At 50.2% G+C, this 26033-nt stretch overlaps 2 protein-coding genes across 2 annotated transcripts; both read left to right on the forward strand.

The window, feature by feature from the left end:
* Positions 1-2658: 2658 nt before the first annotated feature.
* Positions 2659-3924, forward strand: LOC134043993 (histone H2B). The gene is given in 3 exon segments (XM_062492871.1): positions 2659-2959; positions 3678-3790; positions 3792-3924. Coding segments are annotated over 3 exon segments (324 nt in total). The 5' UTR covers positions 2659-2851; the 3' UTR covers positions 3895-3924.
* Positions 3925-9546: 5622 nt separating this feature from the next.
* ASB10 (ankyrin repeat and SOCS box containing 10) lies at positions 9547-17311 on the forward strand. Its single transcript, XM_062492884.1, has 5 exons — positions 9547-9838; positions 13842-14109; positions 14541-15045; positions 16769-16882; positions 17126-17311. Exons 1-5 carry the CDS (start codon positions 9547-9549, stop codon positions 17309-17311), a joined length of 1365 nt encoding a protein of 454 aa, XP_062348868.1.
* The last annotated feature ends 8722 nt before the right edge of the window (positions 17312-26033 follow it).

Genomic DNA, 26033 nt, shown 5'->3' on the forward strand with positions numbered 1-26033 from the left:
CAGCCAAAGGACAAATGTCACTATGTGAGCTGCTTCCAGTAGATCAAATAGGATCTTCAGGTTTTTCACCAGTTCTAGCCATGACCTGAGAGGAGAAAAATATGTATTCTGGGAAAATAGTGCCAATCAGTATAAGTGCTTCCAAGTTCTGCAGAAAGGTCTAGATGGCAGTAAATGTGACTTGGATGAATATCTCATGGTGGAGGACTTGGAAGTTATCAGGTAGAGCGAGGGAGTGAAAACTCACAGGGAAGTGATTACTCAAAAGACTGATGTGTCACAAATTAAACAATTAGATTTGTCTGTTTATGTATGTCCATTTGTTCTGCTCTCTAGGTTGTAGGAAGTGTTGGTGAGTTGGAACTGGTTGTGAAGTAGCTCTGAGAATGGTGAAGTCAAAGAGTCCTGACTGAAGCAGAGCTGTTTGTCCTGTGCTTTTCCTTACCAAAGATTTGGCAACAATTCGTTTCACTACATTTCAGATCTGGGGATAATAAATGCAGGATACAATCTTTCACTGAGTTCTTTGGGAATGGTAAATGGCCTGGGGACACTGGGATGACAGCCAGCATGATGGGCAGTAGTTGGAGCATTGTCGTACAGGAAGAGCACTGTTACTTGTCTGCTGCTGCAGAGTGAGGAGCTTCAGATGCAGACAGGTCTCTGATACATAGACAAGGATCACAGATATATGTTTAAAGCAAAAGCAGCTATAGCTGTGCTGGGGGTCGTGGTAGGCCTAGACTTGTAAAATGGAATCTGTAAACATGCTTTATCAGCCTTGATTTAACCTCAGTTTGTCCTGTGGTGACAGTTTATTGGGCTGTGCTGAAGCAGTGGTGTCCAACAGATGTGCTGGAGCACTGACCTCAGAGACAGCCACAAGCTGGGGCAGTGCCACTTCAAGTTGTTTCAGCCGAGAATATTCTAGTTCTGCAGAAAAGCAAAACTATTGATTAATTGCAAGAATTACTTCTCAGTTGCTAGGACCGTCATTCCTGTAAAGGTAGTGACCTGGTGCCTCCCCAGTCACACTTGCCTGTTATTCAGAAGAAAGGTTGGCTCTAACATAGCCACAGCCAGAAGTGGCAGGTGCAGACTTGCAGGATTCCCTTGTGTGTGCGCTGCAAGTAGATCCATACACCACAACAGCAGCAGCAGGATGAGTCGGGCCCAGAACACAGCAGCGTGTACAGCCTCTAGCACACGCAGTCTAGGGAAGCAGATGGCAATTCTCCAGACCTGAGAGTTCAAAGCTGACTGCACTGCTCAGTGGATGAGCCTCCATCCTCGGTGTGTAAAGGCTTCCTGTGCCTAATGCTGAGTGACCAATTGCTGCTCTTCCACCAGCAGGTTCCCTTCCAACTAAACAGGTTTTTTTTTATTAAAGACTGCTGTGTGTTTATCACTGTGTAATGCTGTGTTTCACAAACAGGGTGGCAGCTGGGGAGGAATACAACAGCCCCCAGCTCCTTCAGCACAAGAGTTCCTCCCTGTGTGCTGTGACCTGAGACCAAGGTAAGACAGCTCCCGTTACAAGGGGAGTGGTGGAATGTCCCTCAGAGTGGGGAGCCCTGTACTGTCCCTTGACAACACATGGCCCCTTAGGAAGCACAGGTGATGATGTCCCCTGCTTCTCACTCCCTATATTAGTCACTCCTGTTTCGAGAGGATCCCACTACCACGTATCTTCACAAGCCTATTCTCCTTCACAAATGCACTGACATGACCATTCCTGTACTGCCTGATCCCTAATGTTTCAGTTTCTGGGAGTGGGGACTTCACCGTGGCACTGACCCCCCCCCTTGCTGCTGTGACAGTTATCTGCACGAGGGCAGGGTGATGAGATGCCTCCCCATGAGCACATGCTGAGAATAAAACAATGCAGTGAAACACTGTGGGCTGCACAAGCAGCAGCAGAATCACTGACTGATGAGTAGCTCTCCCAAGCTCACTCTTTAGAAGATGTGATTTGCTCAGGATGTACCAGCATGGTGTATGTACCTGAGCAGGAGACTCCACATGGCATCACAAACACCGGTGTGCTCCCCCACCAAACAAGTGTACTGGCATTATCCTTTTATGAAATGGCTGTATTGGTGCCTGCTGAAAGGCTTTCTTTTCTCTCCAAAGCACAGAAAACTGTTTTGTTAATTTCTCTGCTGTTTTGCTGCATGTTTTTCCTGCCTAAGCCCAAATCTTGTGTCACATTTACCCTCATTAGTGTAATCACTGGTTTCCAAGACAGATCAAATCAACACTTGGGGTGTCAGCCCTCCACTGCCCCCCTCTTGACATTCCAGGCCCTGTTGTGTGCAGCAGGTAGGATCCCAAGAGCAGGTTAGGTAGCCGAGGAAATTTGGCTGGTAGGAAGTTTACAGTGCTGTCATTTCATCTCTGGACCAATGCTTCCTGAAGTTACTGGGTTTCCCTTGATGGCATAACCCATTCCATATCATAGATGTGATTCCATTTAGTTCTGGAGTACCTTGAGTACTCCAATTCACAGCCTTGCACCAAAGTAAGATCCCTCCTTTCACCAAACCCCTTCTGGAGGTGGGAATGGCTCTTCTCTGGTAATTCTGCCCCCTATAAATCAGATGCTTCTGCTCTTTCTCTTCTTTGCCCTGGTTGCACTCAAACTTCTCAGGTCTGAAAGTTTAGTTGAATCTATCACTTCTAAGCTCCTCTCAGGCCAGCTGCTTTTAATTTAGTGCAAAGTGGAATTATGAGCCACAGATATGTCCTTCTCCTGTTCCTTGGGGGCTGCAACTGAGGCAGGTTAGGTTCTGCTCCCTGTGCTATATAACCAGCTCCACAGTGCTTGCTGGTTGCTCTGTTGGAGGTTAAGATGAGCTCAGAACCTCTGAAGAAGGATGGTCTTGCTGCTACTTCTGGGGAAAAAAGATCTAAGAGAAAGGAAGTATTTTCAGTCTACATTTACAAAGTACTGGAGCAGGTGAGCAAATGTTTATTTTCTGCTAGAAATGGTTTTGCACATAAAGGAATTTCTGCCTGTTATGTTAGCATGTAAAGAATGTTAATGTATTCTGTATGTTAACACCATAAAGAATAAAAAAAGAAAAATCTGGGTTTCTGGAGTGATGAAGAAAGAAGGAAAAAAAAAAAGTAAGTTTAGGTACAGGAGAGCCCCAGCTAAAGCTTAGAAGTTGAGGGTGTGGATTCTAGGGATAGTAGAGATGGATCTAGAGCAGAAAGTATTTCCTAAAGGGAATGAGCTCTGGTGCTTGGCTCTGCCTGGAGAGGTAATTTCATGGAAGTCAGTACAGTAGAAACAGCTGCTTCTGGCCCTGTGAGTAGGTGTCTGGTGACTTTTGAATGGGGAGATAAGAGCATTTTTGGAAATGGCCATGAGTCCTCTAGGCCGCAGTTGTCAGCGTGAGCCTGTAGATAGGCCTTGGAGACTGGAGTATTTCCACCCCTCACAACCATGTTTTCATGGGGATTGTGAGGAGGCTTCTGCTAGTGCAATCCCAACTGCTCCTGTAGCGTTATGGGAGCCTATCCTGCATTTAAAGTGATTCAAAACCCTTGGGGTGGCAGCTACAGGTACTTTTGGAGTTAGGGTGCACTGTCAGGGATGGAGAATGGGGCTCCCGCTCCTTCCAGGGTGATGGGTGTGTGAGATGGAGACGGTGTTTATTACCCTCTGGCAGGTGCACCCCGACCTGGCCATCTCCTCCAAGGCCATGAGCATCGCGAACTCGGTCGTTGGTGACATGTTTGAGCGCCTGGCCCAGCACAGCCCACGGGCCACCATCAGCAGCCGTGCGGCTCCTGCTGCCCGGAGAGCTGGCCGGGCACGCCCTGTCCGAGGGCACCAAGGCTGGCACCAAGTACACCGGCAGCAAGAGACCAGCTGGGCCCCAGTGAAACCAGCCCACACCCGGCTGCTTCTCCTGAAGGATCTGCTCTTTGGTCTCCTTCAACTGAAAAAGCAAAACCTCATGTTGCCTGCCTGCAAATAAAAAATACATAGAAGCGCAGATCATGTCTTCGATCTTTGCATCACAAATTGTGAGGCAGAAGAATAGCTGCCGTTTGAAAATAACCACGTGCAACTAGGAGCAGGGCCCACAGGGTGTGCCTGGAGAAAGCTGGGGGTCATTATGGGAAGCAGAGCGGGGCACAAAAACCCTCCTAGGAGCAGCCAGGACAGTTAAAGACAGCAAAGACTTGGACATTTGGTGGATTTTGCAGTTGCTGTGGCAAGTTAGGTACTTTCTTATAGAGGGTGTTGAAAGTGGAGAAGTCACAGCCATGTCCTACCAACAGCAGGCATGTGGAGATCTTCATCTTTGCTTGCTTAAATTTCACTGGCTTCTAGTTAATATCTGGTGAAGTTTCCCTGATGTATGAAAAGTTTACTACTTGGTTGCCTGATGTATCGCCTACAAACTCTTTTAATGCCCTTCAAAGAGGGTGACGCATTTTCTAAAATAAAGTGGTTTCTATTAATTGCTGGAAGCAGTTCAAAACTTACAAACCTTTTATCTTTGAGGAGGCAATGGAGGCACATTCCTTACTTTTGGCTCGTTCATTGCAGCTTGCCCCCCTTTCCAGCAGCTCTCCCGGCTGCAGGGTGTGCAGCCGTGCTCTCGGAGGGATAGGGATGCTGAAGAGCAGCCTGGAGCTGCAGTTCTCCTCCTGCCCTGGAGATGGGTGTCTCTGACTACCTGATCTCAGATCCATTTCTGCGGCATGAGCAAGAGCCCCGCGCTACCAGCAGGCTGCCTGGGACCCCAGCTCTCCTGGCAGGGACCTGGCTGGTTTGTGGAGAAGCTGCTGATTTATGGTGAAGCGACAGGCTGACAGCGACAGGAGATGGCGGGTGAGCCCCAGAGGCATAAGGGTTTAAAGGTGCTTGATTCTCCAATGCGCCACTTTGGCATCCTGCTTCATGTCACCCTCCCCTTCCCTCCCCACCAAAGACTTGAGGAATGGAGTTGGAGCTCGGCCTCACGTTCCTCTTACTCCATCCCTGCATTTCCTCAGAGATGTGACAGGTAGTGCAGAGGCACTAAGAACGAGGGACAGGAGGAGGAGGAGGTTGCTCTTGGAATGAGGGAGCTCCACACTGAACCAGTCCACATTGTTCTTTCCCATTTCCCGTGTGGGAGGTTAGTTCAGCTCCTGCTGTGCAGGGATCCTGCTGCTCGCTTCCCCAAAGTCCCCCTGGAGCTGCTCGGGGTGCCTGCACAGGATCTCATACACGGTTGTCTTTTCCTGTGGTGAGCCCTGTGTTTACCTGATGACCTTTGTGAGGACTATGCCTCAGCTCAGCTGCTTTCAGATTGGGGTTGTGGCTCCAGTGAGATCTGCACGAAGTTGCTTTTAGGCTCCCCCATCCAGTGGGGACTCACAGGGCATTGGTCACTGTGACAACAACTCAGAAGTACTCAGGTGACACTAAAAGCAAAATTTGGAGCCTGTGCAGGCTCTCTTCCAAAGTGTCTTCAGGCTGCCTTGCTCCATGTGAGTCTACCTTTGGGTCTGCCTGTGTCTTCTCAAGTCTCACAGCAAGTTTTTAGTGCTGCAACACTGCATCACTGTCATGTTGCATGTCCCTGGCCCCACGTCTATATTCTGACGAAGCTGTGCATGTCTGTGAGCCAGAAACAATTAATTATTTTTGGTCCTTTCTTCAGCCGCTCAAAAAGAGCACTGTAGTGCTGAATGAGCATTCATGAAAACATCGCAATGCCAGTGTCTTGTTTTCCATTCTGTAAGAGAGCAATGACTTAAGAGCATGTGCTCTTTCTCTCACACGGAGGAGGATCAGGAGGCAGAGCATCCCTGAGGTCTGTTACGAGGGGAGGGAGCTTTTTGGGCAATGGAGGCTGGCAGCGGTGTGCAGACCTGCGTGTATTCCTCTTGCCATGTTGTGTCCCTTGGCAGCCGTGTTGCCAGGTGGCTGCTCCGGTGCCTCATTAGACACTGTTCCAAATAGCAGAGGCAGGAGCAGCTCAGTACACGGAGAGAAATGAGCTGGTGATGGATAGCCCTGGTGATGCCAAAGCTGTTAAAATATGAACCTCTGATGTACAGCTGGGGTTCCAGCAATGGGTTCTCATCCTCTCTGTGCTCCATTGCCTGTGTGTGGGGATGGTGCTGCTCTGTGCTGCTTCCCTTCTCTGTTTACTCTGAGGCTGGCTGTTGTCCCTGAACGCCGGCAGCTCGTGGTGGCCTTAGAATCCCTGCATGGAGGAAAGGAGAGGGTTGATGATCAAAGGTCGGGCAGGTACTCCCCCATCAGCAGATGCACTGCGGTCTCAAGCTCTGTCATCCCTGTTGCTGCAAATGCTGTAGTGGGACCGAGCGCCCACAGCATCCTTGGAGCTGACTCTGTTCTCCCCAGCAAGGGTTGCTACAAATTGTTTATTTCCTTGGTGTTTTTTTCTCTCCTTTCATGCTCTGTTTGCTCTGGATTCTTGGATGTAACCAGCAATAATGCTGCTTTCTTCATGTCCCCTGCTCAGGATTGTGCTTGTGGGTGTGGGAGGTATTCAGACCAAGTGGAAAAGTAAATCTTATGTTGTAACCATAACTTCCAGGGCCATATCGAGGGGGTCAGGAGGCATCCTTGTTCTCATCCTTATCCTATCCCTGTGTAGCCCTGTATTGCCTGATGCCAAACTGGGGAGAGACAGAAAGACCTGCTGTCTGGTGAGGTGCTCCCTGACACGGAGCCCTGGGGGCCGACTCACAGTGGCCCTGTGCCTGGAAGCTGCTCTGGGGCTGGAGGTCACTGGGATGAGGACAAGAGGTGTGTTCTCACATACACAATGTGCATCAGCCCAAGCTCAAGGCAGGTACCAGTGGTGCCCTGCTTGGCCTCCGAGGAAGAGGAGGAGGATGCTTCCATGTGGCCCCATGCAGCGTGTGGGGCTGGAGGAGAGGATGACACGGACAGAGTGGCCCCATGAGGAATGGCTGCTGGAGGCCACACGCCGTTTTCCCATTAGTGAGTGTTTAGTTCAGCGTTTTAAATAATTGTGTCCTCGGAATGATATTTAAAATCCATTTGGGAGGCAATGAGGCGGGAAAGTGCTTGTGCCATTGTGATGACGCTGCGCAGGCCGTGCCACACATGCATATTACAAACTCGTTACAGGCTCGTTTCCACGCATGCTGCTTCCTCCCCACACAACCTCCTTCTGAGGCTCTGAATGCATCTCCCCCATCATGGCTGCAGTGCTTGGCCCCATGGAGACATTTATTTGACAAGATGGTGTCCTCTGGGGTGAGAGATAAGGCACGACCAGGTCATGGCCATTGGGTGCTGTCCATGGGAATAGAGGTGTGTGGGGCATGCCTGGTGATGGAACTGTTGTTCAGGTGTCCTGGCCTTCACCTGTGGTCACTTTCTCACTGGCCCTTGGACTTGTGTCACTGCAGGTTCCTCACCCTGAAGCCCCAGGGCTTTCAGCTGCTGTGCTCTGGGCACTGTTAGAGGAGTTGTGTCAGCTATCCTAGGTTGGCTCTGAAGCTGAGGACAAGCCTGTGCTCCTGAATGTCCATGGGAGATGCACGAGCTGGAGGCACTAGGTGTGAGGAAGCTGATGGAGCAGCAGCAGTGTCAGCAGTGCTTCCCTGGGTGCTGGTTATTGGCTGCCTGGGAGAGTAGCCTTGCTGCTCTTTCAGTTTCTGCTCTTCTCTGACTGCTGTGCGGGCACCCTCTGCTGTCCCCTCAAGCCATGCAAGATAGAAATCCTATATGGGAGGACAAGGCAGTATTCAGTTCTTATCCTCTTCTTCCTGATCATGTTCAGGCCCTCCTAGCTGTGGTTTTTCTCAGTGTTACCTTGTGGCCAAACATTAGTGGGGTGAGGACAAAAGCCCCAGGGGTACTTAAAGACACGTTGGACTCTGACATTTCTGTCTCTTGCTCCATGACCCAGCTGGCTGCTCTTCTGGATAGGAAATGGATCACTCTGATTTTCTCTGGATGCAATGGATTTTCTCTGCCTGCACCAGAGGGCTTTCGGTGCCCTCCATGTTGCTGTGGACTTTCCTCCTTAACACCTGTGGGTGCTGGGCTTGGAGATGCTGGAGGTGGCTGCTTGTGTTTTGTGGGTGTTTTTTTTTTTTCTTTCTAGTTTTGGGTTGGTTGGTTTGCTTGAAGCAGTTTGAGGGATTCTTTTGCTGTTAGCAATAAGAATGGGAGAAAATGTCCAGGGTAGCTGGTGCAGTCAGGAATGCGCAGACCCAGGTCTGGGAAATGCTGAGTGTGAAGACATGCAGGGGGTAATGGGGTGGGGGACACCTGTAGGCAGGGTGTTCCTCCCAGGGGCCTTTTCTGGGTGGTGTTAGGTGCATGAATACTGCTGAGTGGGAGGGTTTAGTTTGGGATTCTGTTCCTAAGCCCATAGCTGGGGGAGAATGATGGCACTGGCTCCAGTGGTAGCAACAGCACAAGTTGTAAAGACAGGTTGGAGAGGAACTAAGAGTTCTTAGTTTCTTCTTTTCGTCATCTCTCAGGGAACCCAGACTTCCTGTGCTCAAAGTTCCCCGAGTCAGGGCTCTTGCTCTGAGCCCCTCATCTGGCTGGAGGAGACTCTGTGAAGCTTGGATATGGATTCCACAGTGGAGCTAGAGATGCAGCCACTGCATCCTTCAGGAGAGCAATATGCTCCCAGTCCAACACCCATGGGATGCTGCAGGTGCACACTGGTACAGAGCATCTGGAACGTGGCAATGAGAATGTTTAGCATGATCCCAGTCCTGGGACTAGTTCATGGACCCTCTTCAGCTTCAAGGTTCTTACATAACTGTTTTATTTGCTCTGGAAGTAGCTGCCAAAAGGAACACAAGCAAAGTCTGGCTCCCTGTTTGACCAGCACCTCCAGCCACACCACAAACAATTTGATGGCACTTTGGGACCAATGTGACGGGATAATCTGTGTTGTACAAGCTGATTTTCTCAGGGCTCAAGCTCAGCTCTCTGCCCTTCTGTATCCTGCTCAGCCCTATGGGCAGCCAGCCTTGCTGCCCCAGGGAAGGGGTTGATCCCAGAGCAGTGTATGGTACTTGTGGGGGTTTTTTGGTCCCTGTGGAGTTGCCTATGGGGAAGAGCCCTGTCCTTAGTCCTTTAAGACTTCTGACACCGAGACTGATCCAGGCCTTACCCAAGCTCCCCCTCACCCACCCACCTCCCTGCCATGGTTGTCCCCCCTTGCTCTGCCTCTTTCTTGGTGGCAGTGCTGCGTGGAGTGGGGGCTCTTTGCAGAGCAAGCAAGCACTGAGAGTGTTTCCAGGCTGCCTGCCACCCCTGTCCTGTGCCTAGTCTGTGCTGGTGATTGCACCCAGCAGCTGAAAATAAGCTCTTGGAAGAAGGGGAGGTGGTGATGAAAAGTTGCCAGACTATTTATACTGGGTGATTCAGGCCTGTGCCTGAGTCCAGCCAGATGCAGGGAAACTGGAACCTGGGAGCAACCTGCAAAGGAGAAAACCTTGAACAGGAGGTTCTTTGCTGCAATAGCTCATTTACTGTGTGGCTCAGACTTCTCAGGTTAGTTACCTGTGATGGACTGCACCTTCCCTCTCTGCTCTGACATGCAGTGCTCGCTGCAGCTGGCTCAGTGGAAGAATTCCCACAGTGTGAGGTCCCACCACAGTGAGCACAGCCTGAGCCCAGATGGCTCAGGACACCAGAACAGCCACCTGGAGCCACTGGAGTGCCGGGATCTGCTGGTCCAGAATGCACTCTTCACTGGAGACCTGGACATGGTGCAGAAGTACTTCACCAAGGGCACAGCCATCAATCTCATCATTGAGACCAGGGGTGATGTGCTGCGTTGGACTAGCAGTAAACGTGGTGGGTATGAAAGACTGGGACATTGGAAGGATAGAAAATGCCCAGGATGGGATCCAAAGATAGGGCTCAGGCACCTGAGAAATATGTTGAAAGGAATCCCCAGTGGTGGAAAAAGGGTGAGGGAGGAAGGACTTGGAAAGAACGGCTTTAGTGTGAGGAAGGAAGTTTCCAAGGCTGTACAACAAATAGTAGCAGGCCTGTTGAAGGTGGCATGAGGCAGATCTGCTGGGAAATAATGAGAATATGGCCTCTGAAAGAGTTGCTGGAGAAGCACGTCCTCAGGATTGTCCTGTTAGAGATTGTTGGGATGAATGTAAAATACATGTGAGGTGGGGAGCATGCACGGGTGAAAAGGCATCAGAATGCTGTTCTGTTCCATGAGACAGATTTGACAAGGGGAGCAGAAATCCAGGCTATGAGAAAGATGGTGGAAGCAAACTTACCTCAATGACAGGAGGTAGGAGCTGATCATTCTTGGTGTTTCTTTCCATCTGTATATCTCACTGTACCTTGTCCAGGCACATCTTGGGGCTGCCACACATGCTTCCACACTCTGGTTCCTTTTACTTACCTTCTTATCAACAGCAGCTGTGAGTTCCTCAGTAAGCAACGCAGGGTGTTCAAGGCAGCCTGGATGTGCCCTTGTTCTTGCTGCTGTCAATTAGAGATGTGGTGCAGCCAGACTCCCAGAATTTAAGAGTGCCAAATGAGGAAGGCCCTTAACCGTACCATCCTCCTCTACAGAAGGCTGGTGGCAAAAGCCACCCATACCAGTATGGAAGAGCTGTTGATGGAGCTGCTTTCCCAGCGGAGCAGGCCAAGTGTCCTAGCGCTTAGTCAGATGACAGTTTTGTGGGGATCCACTCCAGCAAGAGACAGACAGGGTACGTGGGCTTGCAGATGCACGTGCTGCTTCTTGTGAGTGGTGAAGATTATTTATTGAGTTGCAAGATATGTACGACACGGGTTTTGAATTGTTGCAATCTACTTAGGAATGAAATCACTAAAGGTATTGCCCTTTGTGTAACTGAGAACATTTGTTAGTAAAATAAGAATTGGGTTTTGTAACTCCTGTCTTATGCTAGATTGGCAAACACTGGAGCAGCCAGTCTCTCCCTTGTAAAGGTTTGTGCCTCAGAGAAAATGGAACAGAGTAACACAACCTCATGCAGAAATTTCTCCAATAAACAAAGTTTCAAGACATGAAAAACCCAACCAAACAAGATCATTCATCAAGCACAGAGCAAAATTGTGCTGCCAAATTTATCAGATAAGAATACAGAACAAAACCCAAAACAAACCTTCATGCTACCAGAGGCTTGTCTCTCTATCTCACTGACTGTGTAGGGACAGGTTCTTAGAACTGACTCAGTGACCTTAACAGTAGGTTCCAGTGACCTTGTCTTTCCTACATCATCTCGTTGGTATTTTAAGGTGCCCAGAGGAAGCGTGAACTGTCTGGTGTCACTTACACAGATTTCTACCTCCCTGGTGCATGACTAGGAACCTCAAGTTCTCATAGGATACCTGCTTGTATCCTCGGGCAAATAGAGGGCCCTGTCAGGTGAGAACATCTGCCAGGGGCTTCCCTTCCTTTACTCTTTTGCAGGCTACATTTTAGTCAGACAAGGTGAAATCTGCCCACACAGAGCAAACTGGACCCTGTCAGTATAGAACGTGTTCATTTATTCTCATTACTGAGGAGGGTAAAGTTCCCTGTCTTACACTCTGCTCTGGTCTTCTGGTAATTGTTGCTTGGTGGTCTATTGGGGTAACTTAACTGGTGTTTAGCTGCATGATCTGAGTAGTTCTGTGACATAAAATTAAACTGAACTCTACCAGCCTTCCATGCAGTTTGACATGTTCTCTAGATCACATGGTGTGAAGAATATGTACACAATGCTAATGCCACATGAGCAAGGCATGCTTGTGTGACTGAGGTGGGCAGGCTGGCTGTCTGCAGCCAAGTGGGGTCAGGGGAAAACACCATCTCAGGTGACAGGACTGCAGTGAGCAACCGAGTCAGGAGAGTGTCTGGAAGGGAGCACTAAAGCTATGCAAGGGCTCTGTGTAAGGCTGGATATCAAGGAAAAGGAGGAAGTGGAGAAGGTCTAAAGGATAATTACCTACAAATTTTCCCATCCTTGTACCTGTTTCTACCACTTCTTTGGTTTTGATTAAAAGGAGCTGTCCTGCAGATTGTTTAAAAACCTTCCTGATGCCAATGGCTCAGGTGCAACTGGTAAATGGATGTGCAGTGCTGGAGATGTTTGTGGAGCCAAGGGGTGAACAAAAGCATGGAGATGTGTGTGGAGCTGCTGGGGTCATGCTGTTGTGGTCTGGGCAGCACTGTCAAACACACTGAGTAGACATGAAAGCATTTCCCTCTCCATTGTCTTAGTGATGTCCCGTTCCCATTTCTACCCTTCAGGCTGCCCTACCCTCCCTGAGGACTTTCCCTTCACAGCAGGGCACTGCTGAGGTACTGCTGCTTGCGTGGAGAGCCTTTATCAGCCTCTTGGCCCCAGTGTTTGGTCACAAGGTTTCCCAGAATAGAACAGCTGAGACTTGAGCTGTGCCCAGCCTGAGCCAAAGAGAGGGGTATGATGTGTTCCTCCTCCCTGTGGCACACCCTGGGCTGGCAGGCAGGCTGCTGGTGGGGCTGTGCCTCAGAGCCTGGCTGGGGTGCACCAGCAGGTCCTGTCCAGGTCTCTGAGGAGGGTCTAGTTGGTTGTTATGGGCAGCAGCACAGGCACAAGAGATGAGAGCCAGGAGCCCATCCGCACACGACGGGCAGATGGCCCAGCCCAGGTGTTCTGGCAGGCCCTGCTGGCTGGGGACCAGGGCACTGTAGATGAGATCCTCAGACATCCTGGGAACAACCTGAGCCCCAGTGCTGTCTTTGACACCAGTGACCTGGAAGAGTGGAAGAACTACCGCTTCAACCCCCGTGGGCTGAGTATGGGGGAGCAGTGGGGCTCAGTCCTTGGGGTGTGCTGTGGGACATGGCTCTTGCTGGGCTTGTGTTACGGGTGCTACTTGGGCTGCAGAGGAGTGGGAATGGGAAAAAGAGCATGGGGATGTGGTCAGGCTTTCCTGTGTTCCTTGTGGAAGTGGGGTCCCGTTTCTGAGAGCACAGGGTGCATCCAGGAAAGCTGGTTCCTCTCACAGGGATTGTCTTGAGTGCTTGGGATCTGCCCTGTGTGCAGCCTGCACTGCACTGCCAGCTGCCATTGCGGGTTGTGCCACACTTTCACAACAGGAGTTAGATCTTTGAAATGGTTCAGTTTGAACCTGGCCCTGGAAAACACAGATGACCACATACTGCCTCTGCAAGAAGGAGCTGAGAGGATGTAGTGTGGAACACGCCGTGCAGTCTGGGATGTCCTCCAGCTCCGTCTGGGTAGGCAGCAAGAAGCACACATCAAGGAGCTTTTTTTCCTGTAGCATCTGTAGGCTGTTAACCATCAGACTGCACCAGCTCAGCAATGGTTTTTGCTTGGTCAGCAGCATCTTTGAAAGCTGGCACATTTTGGCCCCTTGCTCTCTCTTAGGCCCTAGATGTCCATCTCTGCTGTAGCTCATTGTCTTCCCCTGCTCAGGGCGTGTTTGAGTCCCCTTTGTATGTGGCAGTTGGCTCTGACACCTCTTTACTGTCCAGTTTCTTGTGCATGTGGTGCTGCACACATGGTGTTTGGCCCAGCCACCTCGTTGCCATCAGCCCTGCCCATGCCCCAGACCCTTCTGCAGTCCTAACAACAGAAACTCCACGTTGTGCCATCTGCATGGCTGTGTGGCCTGAGAGCCTTCCAGGGACCTCTGCCTTTGGCACGCCGGTCCAAACACAGGGATCTTGCAGGGAAGGGACTTAAAGGGGAAACACAAGGGGACTTGAGGGGAAACACAAGTCTCTCAGGGGAACGTACACCAGGTGCTTCAAGGGAAAGGGTCTTTGCGCACCGTGGCTGGACGCTGTGTCTCCCTGACCTCTCTCGCCCTACAGGACTGTGGTCGCTGAGCTACGAGCAGGAGCTCACCACGCCGCTGCACATCACGGCCAGCCGCGGCCACACCGCCTGCCTGCGGCTGCTGCTGCTCCGTGGCGCTGCCGTGGACTTCGCCCCGGCGGGCAGCACTGCCCTGCACGCGGCGTGCGCGGCCGCCAGCGCTGCCTGCGTGCGCCTGCTGCTCCGCGCCGGAGCTGATCCCGAGGCTGTCTCTGAGGATGGCTACAGGCCCCTGCACCTCTGCAAGAGCTCGGACTCCATCGAGTGAGTTCTGCTCGGGGTGAGGCACAGCCAGTCTCCCTCCCCCTCAAGCCTAGTCCAGTGCAGTTGGGGTCCCTCCTCATCCCTGATGGTGGGTCGGTGGGTGCAGAATGGGGGTGGCCTTGGTGCCTGTTCCCGAACCAGGACCACCTCTGAGGTCAAACAGGTGACTGCAAGCTCGTGTCCTTAGCTGATGCAGCTGAGGAGCCGGTGGTCACACTACTTTAAGAGGTCTCTGTGAAGTCAGCTGAAATTAGGGTGCCAGTATCTCTGCTTACCAGTCATCCTGGATTAAAAACACTGTTCCAGGGCACGAGGAGCAGGGATTGTTGGACTCTGGGGAAAAGCTGTGGGATGGTACAAATGTGGGGGCTGAGAGGTAGGATGGGAGGTGGAGGTGAGAAATGGTCACCAAGTCACCTTGGGCCACACAGGTGCGTCCAGCAGCTGCTGCAGCATGGTGCCAGTGTGAACAGTCAGACGGAGGAGGAGAACGACACAGCACTGCACGTAGCATCACGACATGGCCTGGCAGAGCATGTCCAGCTGCTTCTGCACCATGGGGCTGAATTGGAGGTGAAGAATAAAGAGGGGCAAACGCCCCTGAATGCTGCCTGTGCTCAGCACCATCAGCCCCAGGACATGGACCGCTACTACCGTGTCTGTCAGCTGCTGGTGGAGAGCGGTGCCAGCATCAATGCCGCGGATCGGGACCGGCAGCACCCGCTTCATCTGGCCTGCAAGAATGCCAATGCTCGAATTGCAGAGTTACTGCTGGCCCGGGGTGCCAACGTCAATGTCATGAACTATGGCGGCAGCACGGCCCTGCACAACATCCTGCAAGTAGCTGCCTACAAGTTGGAACATCGTCCGGAGCTCGTGGTGCGAGCGCTGCTCAACTATGGGGCTGTGCGCGTCTGGCCAGGCTCCCTCCTCAAGGTGCGGGGCTTCAGCAGAGTGTGCTTGGGGGGGGAAGGCTGTGACCATCATCAGGGCCCCAGGGGGGGCCCTGCTGTCACAGCAGGGCTTGTTCCATGGCAGCCTGCTCACTGTCCTGCTCTGCCCAGGGACTGGGAAGGGAGAAGTGACATTACTGGTATGGAAATCCCCAGTGTTTTCTACTGGGGTGTGTTTTTCTGTAGGACTCTCCTGCTTCTGTCTGCTAAGGTGTGTAGACAGTACTCACCCAATTTCCATAATTACTTGCTCTGGAAAATGTTGGTTCTTTTCCTCTGGAGGTGTTTTTTACTCAGGGGCACACCCTCCAGCTCCTACTGTCTCTGCAAGACACCAGCAGACAAAGGGTTAATTTCCTGTCTTAATTCCTGAGCAGTGCAATAATTACCCAGCCCGGAGATCAGCAGATTGCTCTCCCCTTTGGGAAAATACAGGAAAATCAACAATTAACACTAATTAATCTCCTATTAACGCCAGATAATGAGGATCACTGGTACAGCCAGAATAGACTCTGACAGCTACTGCTGGCCTGGGCCATGGGGAGTGGCAGCCCGGAGCCGGGGAAATCTGCCTCCATACGGCTTTGCCGGGATGGGGTGTGCTCCAAAGGCTGCCCTGTTGCTAGGTACACAGCACTGGTGTGTCACCTGCACCCACGCGAATGTGGGACACACCAGAGATGATGTTGTACAGGTTCATGTGAAGTCTTCTGGGGCTCTGTGCTGCCCTTCACATGGGCACAGCACTGCTTTAGGCACAGCTACAGATGTCTCTGCAGACCTGCAAGAAACAGGCACAATCCTGCATCCCTGAGACCCTGGCATGGTCCTTAACAGAGGCAGAATGTGTTGTGCTCTGGCTGATCACAAAATGAGTGCCAGTCCTGGTCCTGGAATGGCTCTAACTACCAAAATGCATGGTAAGGAGCTTGGTGTAAAGCAGAGCATGTTTGGTGTTTGTGAGCTACTTGTAGCAGTGAAGCTGATGGAGATCATCACCCCAGCCATGTACGATGGTCCCTGTGTCTGAGGAGAAGCGGTGGCTATGCTGAAGGCAGCCGTGCTGTGGATGTTGAGTGGTGGCTCAGTCCTCTTTGCAAAGAGGGATGCTCTGGCGCTTCATACCTGCAGTGGTTTTTCTCTCCTGGGTCAGAATGAGAAAAGGACAGGAATTCACCAGATTTACATCTGGACTGAGCAGTACTTTAGGAGGTGACAGTGGGGTTTGCAGGATCTTGCCCAGTGATGGTGATCACCTGCTCTTAATGTCTTAAGTTTTAGCTTTTGTATTTTTCAAACTCTCTAGTGCATTAGTGCGTGACTCTGAACTTCATATGAAGTGTCAGTAAGTTCTCCTCACAGCTCAGTCACACAAAACAATCCTTTTCCAGCCCCAGAACCAAGGACACTGCTGCAGCTTCAGCCCCAAAAAGTGCAAACAGAGAACTGAGGAGAGAATGTGAGAGGATGGGACTGCAGAACCTGGAGCTGGACAATTAACCTAAATATGTGAATGGACAAAACCTTATAAGTGTGAAAACTCATGACACACCATCCATCTCAGGTGTAGCCACAGCTGGGCTCTTGTACTGCCCTGTACTGTGAATCCTGTGAAGGCCTTTTAATAAACCCCTACTTTATTCCTTTAACCCTGTCTAGCCTCTGTTCCAGGGAGCCTCTCAAGACATCATTCTCTCCCTGGCCAGGTGCTGCGGTACTGCCACACCTGCCCGCGTGTCATCGAGGCCCTGGTGAACAGCTACACCCACGTGCGTGTCTCTGAGGACTGGGAGGCAGCAGTTCCAGCAGAGGTTGTACAGGTAAGGGAGTAAATGCTGCCCGAAGAACACATGGCAGGTTCTGATGGATTGTCAGGGGCATCAGGGCCTGGAGGGGGTTGGGTGGATCTGGGGCTGGCCGTGCGGGTAGCAGGACACAGGGATGGTGCTGTTGGGGACAGGGAGGATGCTGCAGAGTGAGCCAAGTGGATGGCTGGTTCTGCCTCTGGTTCCAGGGTGATGTCTCCAGGTTTGCATGCCTCTGGTCCTTTCTTCTCTCTGTAGAAATACCCATGTTTCTACCAGTCGCTTTTCTCCCTGGGGCACAGACCTCGCTCCTTGCAGCACCTGGCTCGCTGCACTCTCAGGACCCTCCTGGAGGGCCGGCTGCTTCTGGTCCTGTCCCAGCTACATCTGCCAAGCGCCCTGCACCAGTTCCTGCTGCTCGGCTTTGAGGACGTCCTCTACTAGGGTTGGTAGTTTCAGTCCTGCTGTGCCTTTCTGGGTAGATGTTCCATCCCTGCAGTCTGTGCTTTCCCAGCTAACCCCTGCCCCTCACCTCACTCCTGCCTGGCCACATCAGCTCCCTGTGCCAAGCCTGTTGCTGTGTCCCAGTCCCAACCAGCCTTGTGCTCTGCATCATGCATCTGCTTTGGAGCATTCTGTTGGTCCATACTAATCCAGACAGACTCCAGACTAACAAAAGGAGGTATGGGAATTAGGGCATTTTGTGGTACAAGGAACATGCATCCACTGCTTAGTAGTAGGACTCCAGTTTCCCTATCCCAAATCCAAATACTCTAGCCTGTACTAGGCAACTCTGGTGCACTGGAAGATTGCTGTGATCCTGTCTTTAGTCAGTTGCTTAGTCTGTACCCAAAGGTGTTTGGAATAAATGCTGTTCTTTATATCTACCTGAGCATGACTTCTACATTTCTTTGAAGACTGTCCTGACAGAGCTCACCTGACATGCCATGGGTCACCATGTGGGAGCTGTGCACCCATCTGCTTCTCAGAGGGAAATGTGTGGTATGTGTTCAATCAAACCCCTTTCATGAAGGTACAGTGTTAGGTACTGGGTTACCTGAGCTTGGGGCAGGATGGCCATGCTTGTGCAGCACTGAGGACCTCACTGCTGGCTGAGGAAGAATGTGCCCTGAGAATGCTGCTGCCCTGGGCAGGGAGCAGCCAGCACCTAGAATACTGTGCAGGGTCACACTGTGGCCTGGGCTGCACCACGCTCTTGATAAGGTAAAAGGAAATGCTTTATCCTGCAACTTCAAGACACAGCTGTAAAGAAAAGGAAGCACTATCCATCCTTTAATGATCAGCTGTAAGCACACTTCATTACTGCTTCTGGCTGAATGAGTACCTTGAGCACCACAGCTGGGGCTGGCATGAGTACTCAGGGCAACAGGCTCTGGGTTCCCTCCTCTTGCTGCACTCGTTCTGCCTGGCCTCTCTTCACAGCCAATGTCAACAGTAGGACTCTGCAACATGCAGCGCTGAAGACAAAGCTGTTTGACAGACCCGATGGTGCTGTCTGTTCCTGCCTCTCTGGGCACACGGGCTGTAGCTCTGTGCCCTCAGTTATTGTCACGCCCTGTTGCTCTGAGGAGGCAAGTCCAAAATCACCCTGAGAGACTGATTGTGCTGTTCCTAACGTGCCTGCACTGCTGATGTGCCACAACAGGAATGCAACAGGGTACAAGAGGGATGTCTTTATGTGGTACAGGTGCACACAAGGTGCCTGGAAAGCACTTGTGCCTGCCTTTATGTAGGCACTATTGCATACAGAGATGGTATATCTCAGGAGTCTTAACTATGTGCTTTATGACATAGAGGGGCAGGCAAGTGAGAGGTTAGCTTGAGGGGACCATAACAATCTGCAAATCTGGGATGAAGCATACAGGGAACCCAAGGTTTTTAAAATACATGGATAATGGCCTGCCCTCTCACCATGGCCCAGTAGAGCATTTCCCTTGCACCAGTGCAGAAATGGAGTCTGAAGTTACCTCCTTCCTGCTGGCTGAACTGGCTTGTCTGCTCATGTGATCTGTTTGTGTGATCAGGGTCAGTGATCTCGTGCCCAAAGTCTAAGCACCACTTTAAAGAGTTCATTTTAGCCATATGATGTCTGTGAGCGAAGGAGGAATGGGAACAGGAAGGTCTGCCCTTTTTGGTGCAGCACAATCTGGGATTACCTTAGCCTGACCTGGCGTCCTGGTCTGAAGGCAGCCTGCAAAGCAGCACACCCAGATCATCCTTCTCTCCAACATTGTCCCTATGCCTGCAGTAACTTGTGTTCCATAATGCATGCTCAGCCATAACAATATATCCTTAAAACAGGGAAGGGTTGAATTTAATAGTTTGCTTTATTTTGTAGTTGTTACTTGCCACTGTTAGGCTTATAGCTCTTTCCTGGGTCTTGCTGGTTGCTTTTGGCAGCTCTAGGGCTGCTCTGCATTGGCTGATGGGGCAGCTCCAGTTCTTCCAGTGGGAAGAGGTGAACCCAGAGGGCTGGTTTATGCAAATGTAGGAGCAGATGGAGCTCTGGCACATACTAGTCCTTCCTGGACAAAGGTGTTGTAGCCCAGACAGGTGCCTGCTGCAACAAAGGACCCGTGGTGGGGCTGCATTGCCAGGGCTCCTCTTGAAGCCACCAGATTTGCAGACAGAGCATCCTTGTGTGCCTGGGAGAGCTGAGGTCAGGTGGGTGGCTGACAGGAACAGGCCATCTCTGGCCACACATCTTCAGAATATGAATTTTGTCTGTGCTTCTACCAAAACTGAAAGGGCATGAGTTCATTAAGCACACAGATACCACCGGGTAAGTGTCTTCAAGGAATGTGAGGCTGGTAGAAAAAAAGGGAAAACCTTTTACAGCATAACCAAGGCAACTGATAGGAGAAAAACTAAACCAAATCAAACCAATCCACCAGAAAAGCTTCTGGGAGCTCCAGCCCTTTGGCAAACAGAAACAATCAGAAAGGTTCAAGCTAAGATGCAGGCTGAGTCCAAATGTTCTGACTTCAACTCAGTTATGCTAATTGATTAGCAATTGATTTTCAAAAACATCTACAAGAACAGATTTTAAAAGATTTAATGTTCCAGAGTACATTCTGGCAATTTAGCAAGCTTTGCTATTTTCTCAGGTTTCTGAAGGGGAAATTCCTAGTGCAACATTGGATGTACTTGTGAGGAAATTTTTGCCAGGGAAATTTAAACATCCTGAGTGGGAGGACTGTGGTGTCCCCTGAGAACGCTGAACATCGGGGGTTGTCAGCACAGGGGCATATGATTCTGGTGTGGTTTTATCAGCTGCTGCAGGCATGGGCAGCTGCTGGGTCACTTCTGTGTCCTGGGTTTATTGAGAATGTCTCGGGCACAGGCTGGAACTCCTGCTTCAGCATCCACCTGGGTTTGTCAGCAGAGCAGTCATGCCAAGATGCACCCCTAGCATGGAGAGATGTGAGTCCATTCTCACTGCAGCCATGTGAGTGACGTGCTCTGGGAAAGTGTCATCCCAGTTCTAGACAGAAGTTTCCATCCCAGCTGCAGCCACTGGATCCTGCTTTGATCCTCCCTGTGCAGCCAAAGCCCTGCCCATCCCTGGTATCCCCTTCTGACAGACAACCAGCACTCTCTGCAGGCTTCCCAGCCTCAAGCACCTGCTTGACTCTCACTTGATTTTTCCTGTTCCTCAGTACAGAGCATGAGAGGCCATAGTGGGGGTTAACAGTAAGATACTTACAGGCAAGGCAAGTAGAGAAAAGCTCTTTTCCGGCATGTCTGTCCCCACCCTGAGTTGTAACCTGCTTCTTAGGTAGTTTTGAGTCAAAAAGATATCATTGTATTTTTTGGTTGTGAAGAGATTTTTTTTTTCTGCCGTAAATTTGACCAGTCACTTTTTTGGACCTGTGTATATTTTGGTATTCTGAGGCCCTTGTGGCAAGGAGAGAAAAATTGCACATTGTGTTGATCTCCTCCCTCTCTTTATCTTTCTGCTGTCACTGCCATGTTTCATTTGATGCCATGTAAGAATATACAGTCAATGACTGTTTGTCTTTATCATATAATTTAAAACTATACAGATCTCTGCTATTTCTCTCCTTGTTTGGGCTGGAATTGTGTTCAGCTGTGCTGTTCCTGCATGGGGAGCTCTCACCCAGCCCTGATTCCACAAACAGGGTTTCCCTGGGTCTTTACTGGCTGCAGTGCATCCCTTGAGATGGAGGGACGACAGCTGAGCACAGCACTCGAAATGGAGCTGTGCTGTGATTGGCGTGATGGCTGTTCTGCTATGGACTTGAGATCCACACAAATGCTCAGCCACCGTGGATTCATATCTGATGTGATTCGACCATTTGCACAGCCCAGGAGGATGCCTGAGCAGCAATGCCCCCCAGTCTGTGTGGTCTGTGCTCCCATGGTAGATGTTGCAACCTCTAATGTTTTTCAGACTTGTTACATCCACGATGCAGTCCCTGAGTTAAAGGGAAGCCCCATTCTTTTCATGCATTGCACCTTATACTTCAATGTAACTGACCAGGCTGTTCATGAACCTGGTGTTTCCAGCCACCCAGATCAGGCTGTCTTGAGCAAGTGTCACCTGTTACTTTTACCGTCCCAACAATTCATTTTTATTCATTCCAATAATTTTATCAGCAATTGTTTTTTATTTCTACCTGATTGGTAATAGCATATAGTGTTGATATGTGAAGAGAACAAAGTTAGAAATACACCTGTCAAATGGCTGTGTAAGATAAGTCTCCTCAGTCACAGAGTTCTTTTGGATCTGTTAATAGTGAGGACACTAACTGCAGCCTACAGCTATTTTTTCTTATTATAATGCCATGCAGAACTTAGTCAAATGACTTACAGGTTTCTAAGCATGGCCCATTTCTCTCATTAGCTCTATCAAACTTGTAGGCTTATGAAAAAGTTACATAAAATCATTTGAAAATACTTCTTTCAAATCACATTAAATTGGGTTCTAGTTTTTACTAACTTACCCAGGACATCATTTGACTGCTTGTCTGTGATTGCTTGGGAGGCATGTTGAACTGTTGAACTAACTGCTGTGTAGTTTCTTGGATATCCATGTGAACACATTTAAATACTGACAAGCCATTGGTATTTTCCCCCCTAGTAATCTTAAGTTCCCCAGTGTGCCATGATTTGTTATAAAGGAAAAAAAAAATGGTTCCATGAACTCATCAGCCAATTAAATACTCTTGGATGTAAGCTCTTCTCCTGCACATTATAAAAATTGTTACTTACACAGTTTAGCATCTTCCTTAATTACTGATGGAATAGAAAGTATTTCATTACCACTGTAAAATATGAATATTGCACGTAGTTGTTTCAAATGCAGAGCAGAAATATTTACTGAGTTATTGGTTTTTGTTATGCAGAATGTGTGCTGCACATGGACTCCTGGGGCAGGTGCCCAGTGCCTGCAGGTCTGGGTTCCCTGCTGCAGGTCTGGGGCGGATGTTTCAGAAAGGTGGAGCGAGCAGAGGGGTTCGGAGCAGCACCATCAGAGGCTGATGGGCTGCAGTGGCTCCTGGCAGTGGGAGCAGTGGGAGCAGTGGAGATGAGGGGGCTGGACACACCAAGGCTGCTCCTCCAAGTCCTGTGTGCAGGTGTGGGTGCCTGTTCCCCAGTTCAGGAGAACTCCAGTTCAGCAGGAGGGGCTGAGAGCCCCCTCCCAGAGAGTGCCAGGGACCCCTTCACTGTCCTCTGACACCCACGGCTGGACCCTGCTGTGACTTCTTGCTCAACCTCCCTGCAGGGTTCATTCCGCACTGTCAGGCCTTCCGAGTGGCACTTGGAGGTAAAAACAGATCCAGTGGCTGCAAATTGAAGCTGTGAAAACATATATTAGAAATTAGGCATTTTTAATAGCAAGGACAATTAATCTTCTAGTTAATTGCATCTTAGAACAGGTTATCATGGTGGATGTAGATTTCTTATCTCAGGGGTTATTTTTAAATCACATGAGAATCTGCCCTAGCCCAGACCAAGGTTCACCTGCATGGTGCTCAGCCCAGTCCCAAAGAGATCAGGCTGATTAATTGCAGAACTGTGAACCTTCACTGGGCTGCCACAAGCTGCTGTCACCACTGAGACTGTATTTGGCCCCAGGATAATAAGTTCCAGTTTCTCTTCCCAGTGCTGCTAACTCCATTCACACCTCATTGACAGCTCTGACTTAACTTGAGTTTCCTTCATTGGGACCCCACTGGTCTCTACTGGTTCTATCAGCTTCCTTGCTCTAAATGTGTTGCCTGCCCTGGTTTCTGAGAAAGACATTCTGAAATAAATGGGGATGCTGCTTTTATTGAGTTATTTAGATATTTGCTCTTACACCACTTCTCTCACAAGCTTTAGCTTTGACCTCTCAGCTGTTTGACAGCACCAAGCATGTTTCACTTGAGCGAGATGGGCAGTGGCCAGGAGTTCCGAAGGATCCCAGGGCTGGATGCGACCCACAAATGCAAACCTCATCCTTTCCCCAGCACATGAGTGCCTCAGGGGTTGCCCGACAACCCTGTCTGTGATTCCCCCCTGTGGAGGCACTGCAAGGTGCCCTGACTCAGGGCAGTAGGAACTTCAGTGTCCACCCCAAGCTGTGACCCCACACAGCAACACAGCCCCTCTGAGCTGGGCTCGTGTTGGGGCCTTGCTTGTCCCAACAGCAGCTCTCCCACTGCCCAGGGCTTCTGGTCTTTCTTTGTGAGGAGCACAAGTCCAGATGCTTCCCGCACTTCTGTTTCCATGCAGAGGTGCTGCAGCAGATGCTGATGCTCCTGAGGTGCCAGGCTCCACAGGTGAACCCCGGGGGAGCAGACCCTTTTTGCACACTGGTGCTCTGTGGGCTGCCAGCCCCACTCTGCTCTCTGGCTCATTGCCACATGTCAGCAGTGTCACCTGCAGCTGCTTACCAGGGGTGGGTGCTTCAGGTCACTAAAAGAATCACCAGCAAAGATATCAACAAAAGCAGGTTTTGTATAACCTTGTAGTGGTAGCAGAAGACTGCAGGAATGGTCAGAAGACAAGGAAATGACCAACAAAAGCCACCACAAGGACCTGGAACTGGAGAAACCTGAGCAGTGACAAAATAACAATATCTTTACATGGAAAAATTACCTGAGCACCTCTCCTATGAGGAAAGGCTAAGGGAGCTGGAACTGTTCAGCCTGGAGAGGGGAAGGAGCCAGGGATCTCATCAGTGTGGATAAATACCTGATTTTTCCACAGGGAGGGCACAAAGGTAATGGAGTCAGGATGGTTTCAGTGGTGCCTTTGACTGGATTGTGCTCCCAGCTGGAGAAACCGTGTTCATGTGCCAGCCTGTATCATGCAAAGTGTTGCATAACTCATTTTGCTCTGAATCCTGCATCCTGCACTCTGAGAACACCAGCTTTGCTTATAGGCTCTCACAGAGCCATGAGATGTATGTCTGTACAGTGACCTGCAGATGATGGACTTTTGAATGAAAGGTTCCGGAGTGCCATGCTTGTTTAACTGCTGGGCCAGAGCAGCGCACTTGGAGAGAGCTGCTTCTGGGCTAAACATGCAGGAGGAACCAGCCCTGTCCTTAGAAGAGAAGCCCCATAAGTTATCTGAAGAATTGGCTAGCATCCTTCTCCCTGAGCAGGATCCAAGCATAGAGGTGAGGGAGGGCTTGGCTCTCCTAAGTAGAACAATCCTCAAAGAAATATGTGAAAGGAATATGTGAACCTTGTCCAGGACTCCAGAAACAAAAATTTCTGGTCTGAGGTCATGTCAACAGCAAACCCATGCACCTGGGAATGCTCAGGTAATGTTGTTCAGGATCCTGGACTCTCATTGGTCTAGCTATGGCTCTGCCAGGTCTAGCTCTGAAGTACCTTTCCCAGGCATGAACACACAGACAGGTTTCTGTCAGAAGATGAAAACAGAAGTACCTGGGGCAGCTCTGCAGTCAGGGAGAGCCTGTGGGACCATGTCAGCTGGGATGTCCTGGGTGCCCCATGCACATGAGCTGTTGTCCACCCCCGGCGGTGTGTGGCTGCAGAGCCTGAAGGACCACATCATGGGCACATTCAGGGGCAGAATCTGCGCCTGGCGGGAGCCCAGCTTCTGTCAAACAACATCATGGCCACAGCCAACCTGTTCTCTAGACTTGCCAAACTTTGAATAAATAATTTTACAATGTTACTCTTGCTTTTAATATGTTTAGCAGCTATATTGCCGGAATGCCTAGAGGCTGTGACTAGATTTAGTCCTGTTGTGCTAGATTCCGTGCAGAGATAGTAAGTGGAGCAGGTAGAGGCATAAAGTTAAGACTGCATAGCAGTTTCCATTAGGAAGACCTGCTTTCATTTCCCAGTCCGTCATTACACTTTAACTGTTGCAGTTGTGGTTGCTGTGCTACTCAGAACTTTATCCATTACAGATACAGCAAAAATTAACTGGCCTCTATTTGGCCAACAGCTGGTGCATCAGGAATACACTCCAGACTCTCCACCTCAGAGAGGCGAGCTGGCCTGGGTGGTTCTTTTTCTGCCCAATAGCATAGGATCAAATTTTCCTTAATTAACAGCTTCTGAGTATCCTACTTTGCATGTTCCAAACAAGGACATTTTTAGAGGCTGATGGCTTTCTCCCAGGATCCTCTGTGCTGACCAGACAGGTCGTGCCCCATCTTCAGTACAGACACTGTGTCCCAAGTGTTGAGCAGGACATGTTCCAGTCTTTCCTACTGACTCCAGAAAAGCAGGAAAATGGACTTATCCATGTTCACATGCAAGGAATGGAGAAGAAGAGGAGGAAGAGGAAAAGGAGGAAGCTTGAGCAGTTCTAATGCAGAAAACAGAGAAGAGAGGTGGTAACCAAAGGCAGACTGAGGATGGAGGAGATGGACCAAGCTGGTCTGTGATTGCTGAAGGCACTGCTTCCAGAGACTGGACTTGAATTCAGCACTCAGGGCCCAGTTTGGTGAGACTCCGGACCACCAGCTGACACTGAAAAACACGAGCCATGACACAGGGGCCCCAAAACAGGAGAGAGCAGATCTGCTCCTGAGACTCTTTGTTAATTCAGTGTCTGATAATGTACCTAGCGAGCTCCTGAGAGATCTCCATCAACAGCTGAGAGTGCAACGAGAAGTGCAATGAGACCGGGGGCTTTACAAATTGCACAC

Source organism: Cinclus cinclus, chromosome 1 (genome assembly GCF_963662255.1).
Source record: "Cinclus cinclus chromosome 1, bCinCin1.1, whole genome shotgun sequence".
NCBI lineage: Eukaryota > Metazoa > Chordata > Aves > Passeriformes > Cinclidae > Cinclus > Cinclus cinclus.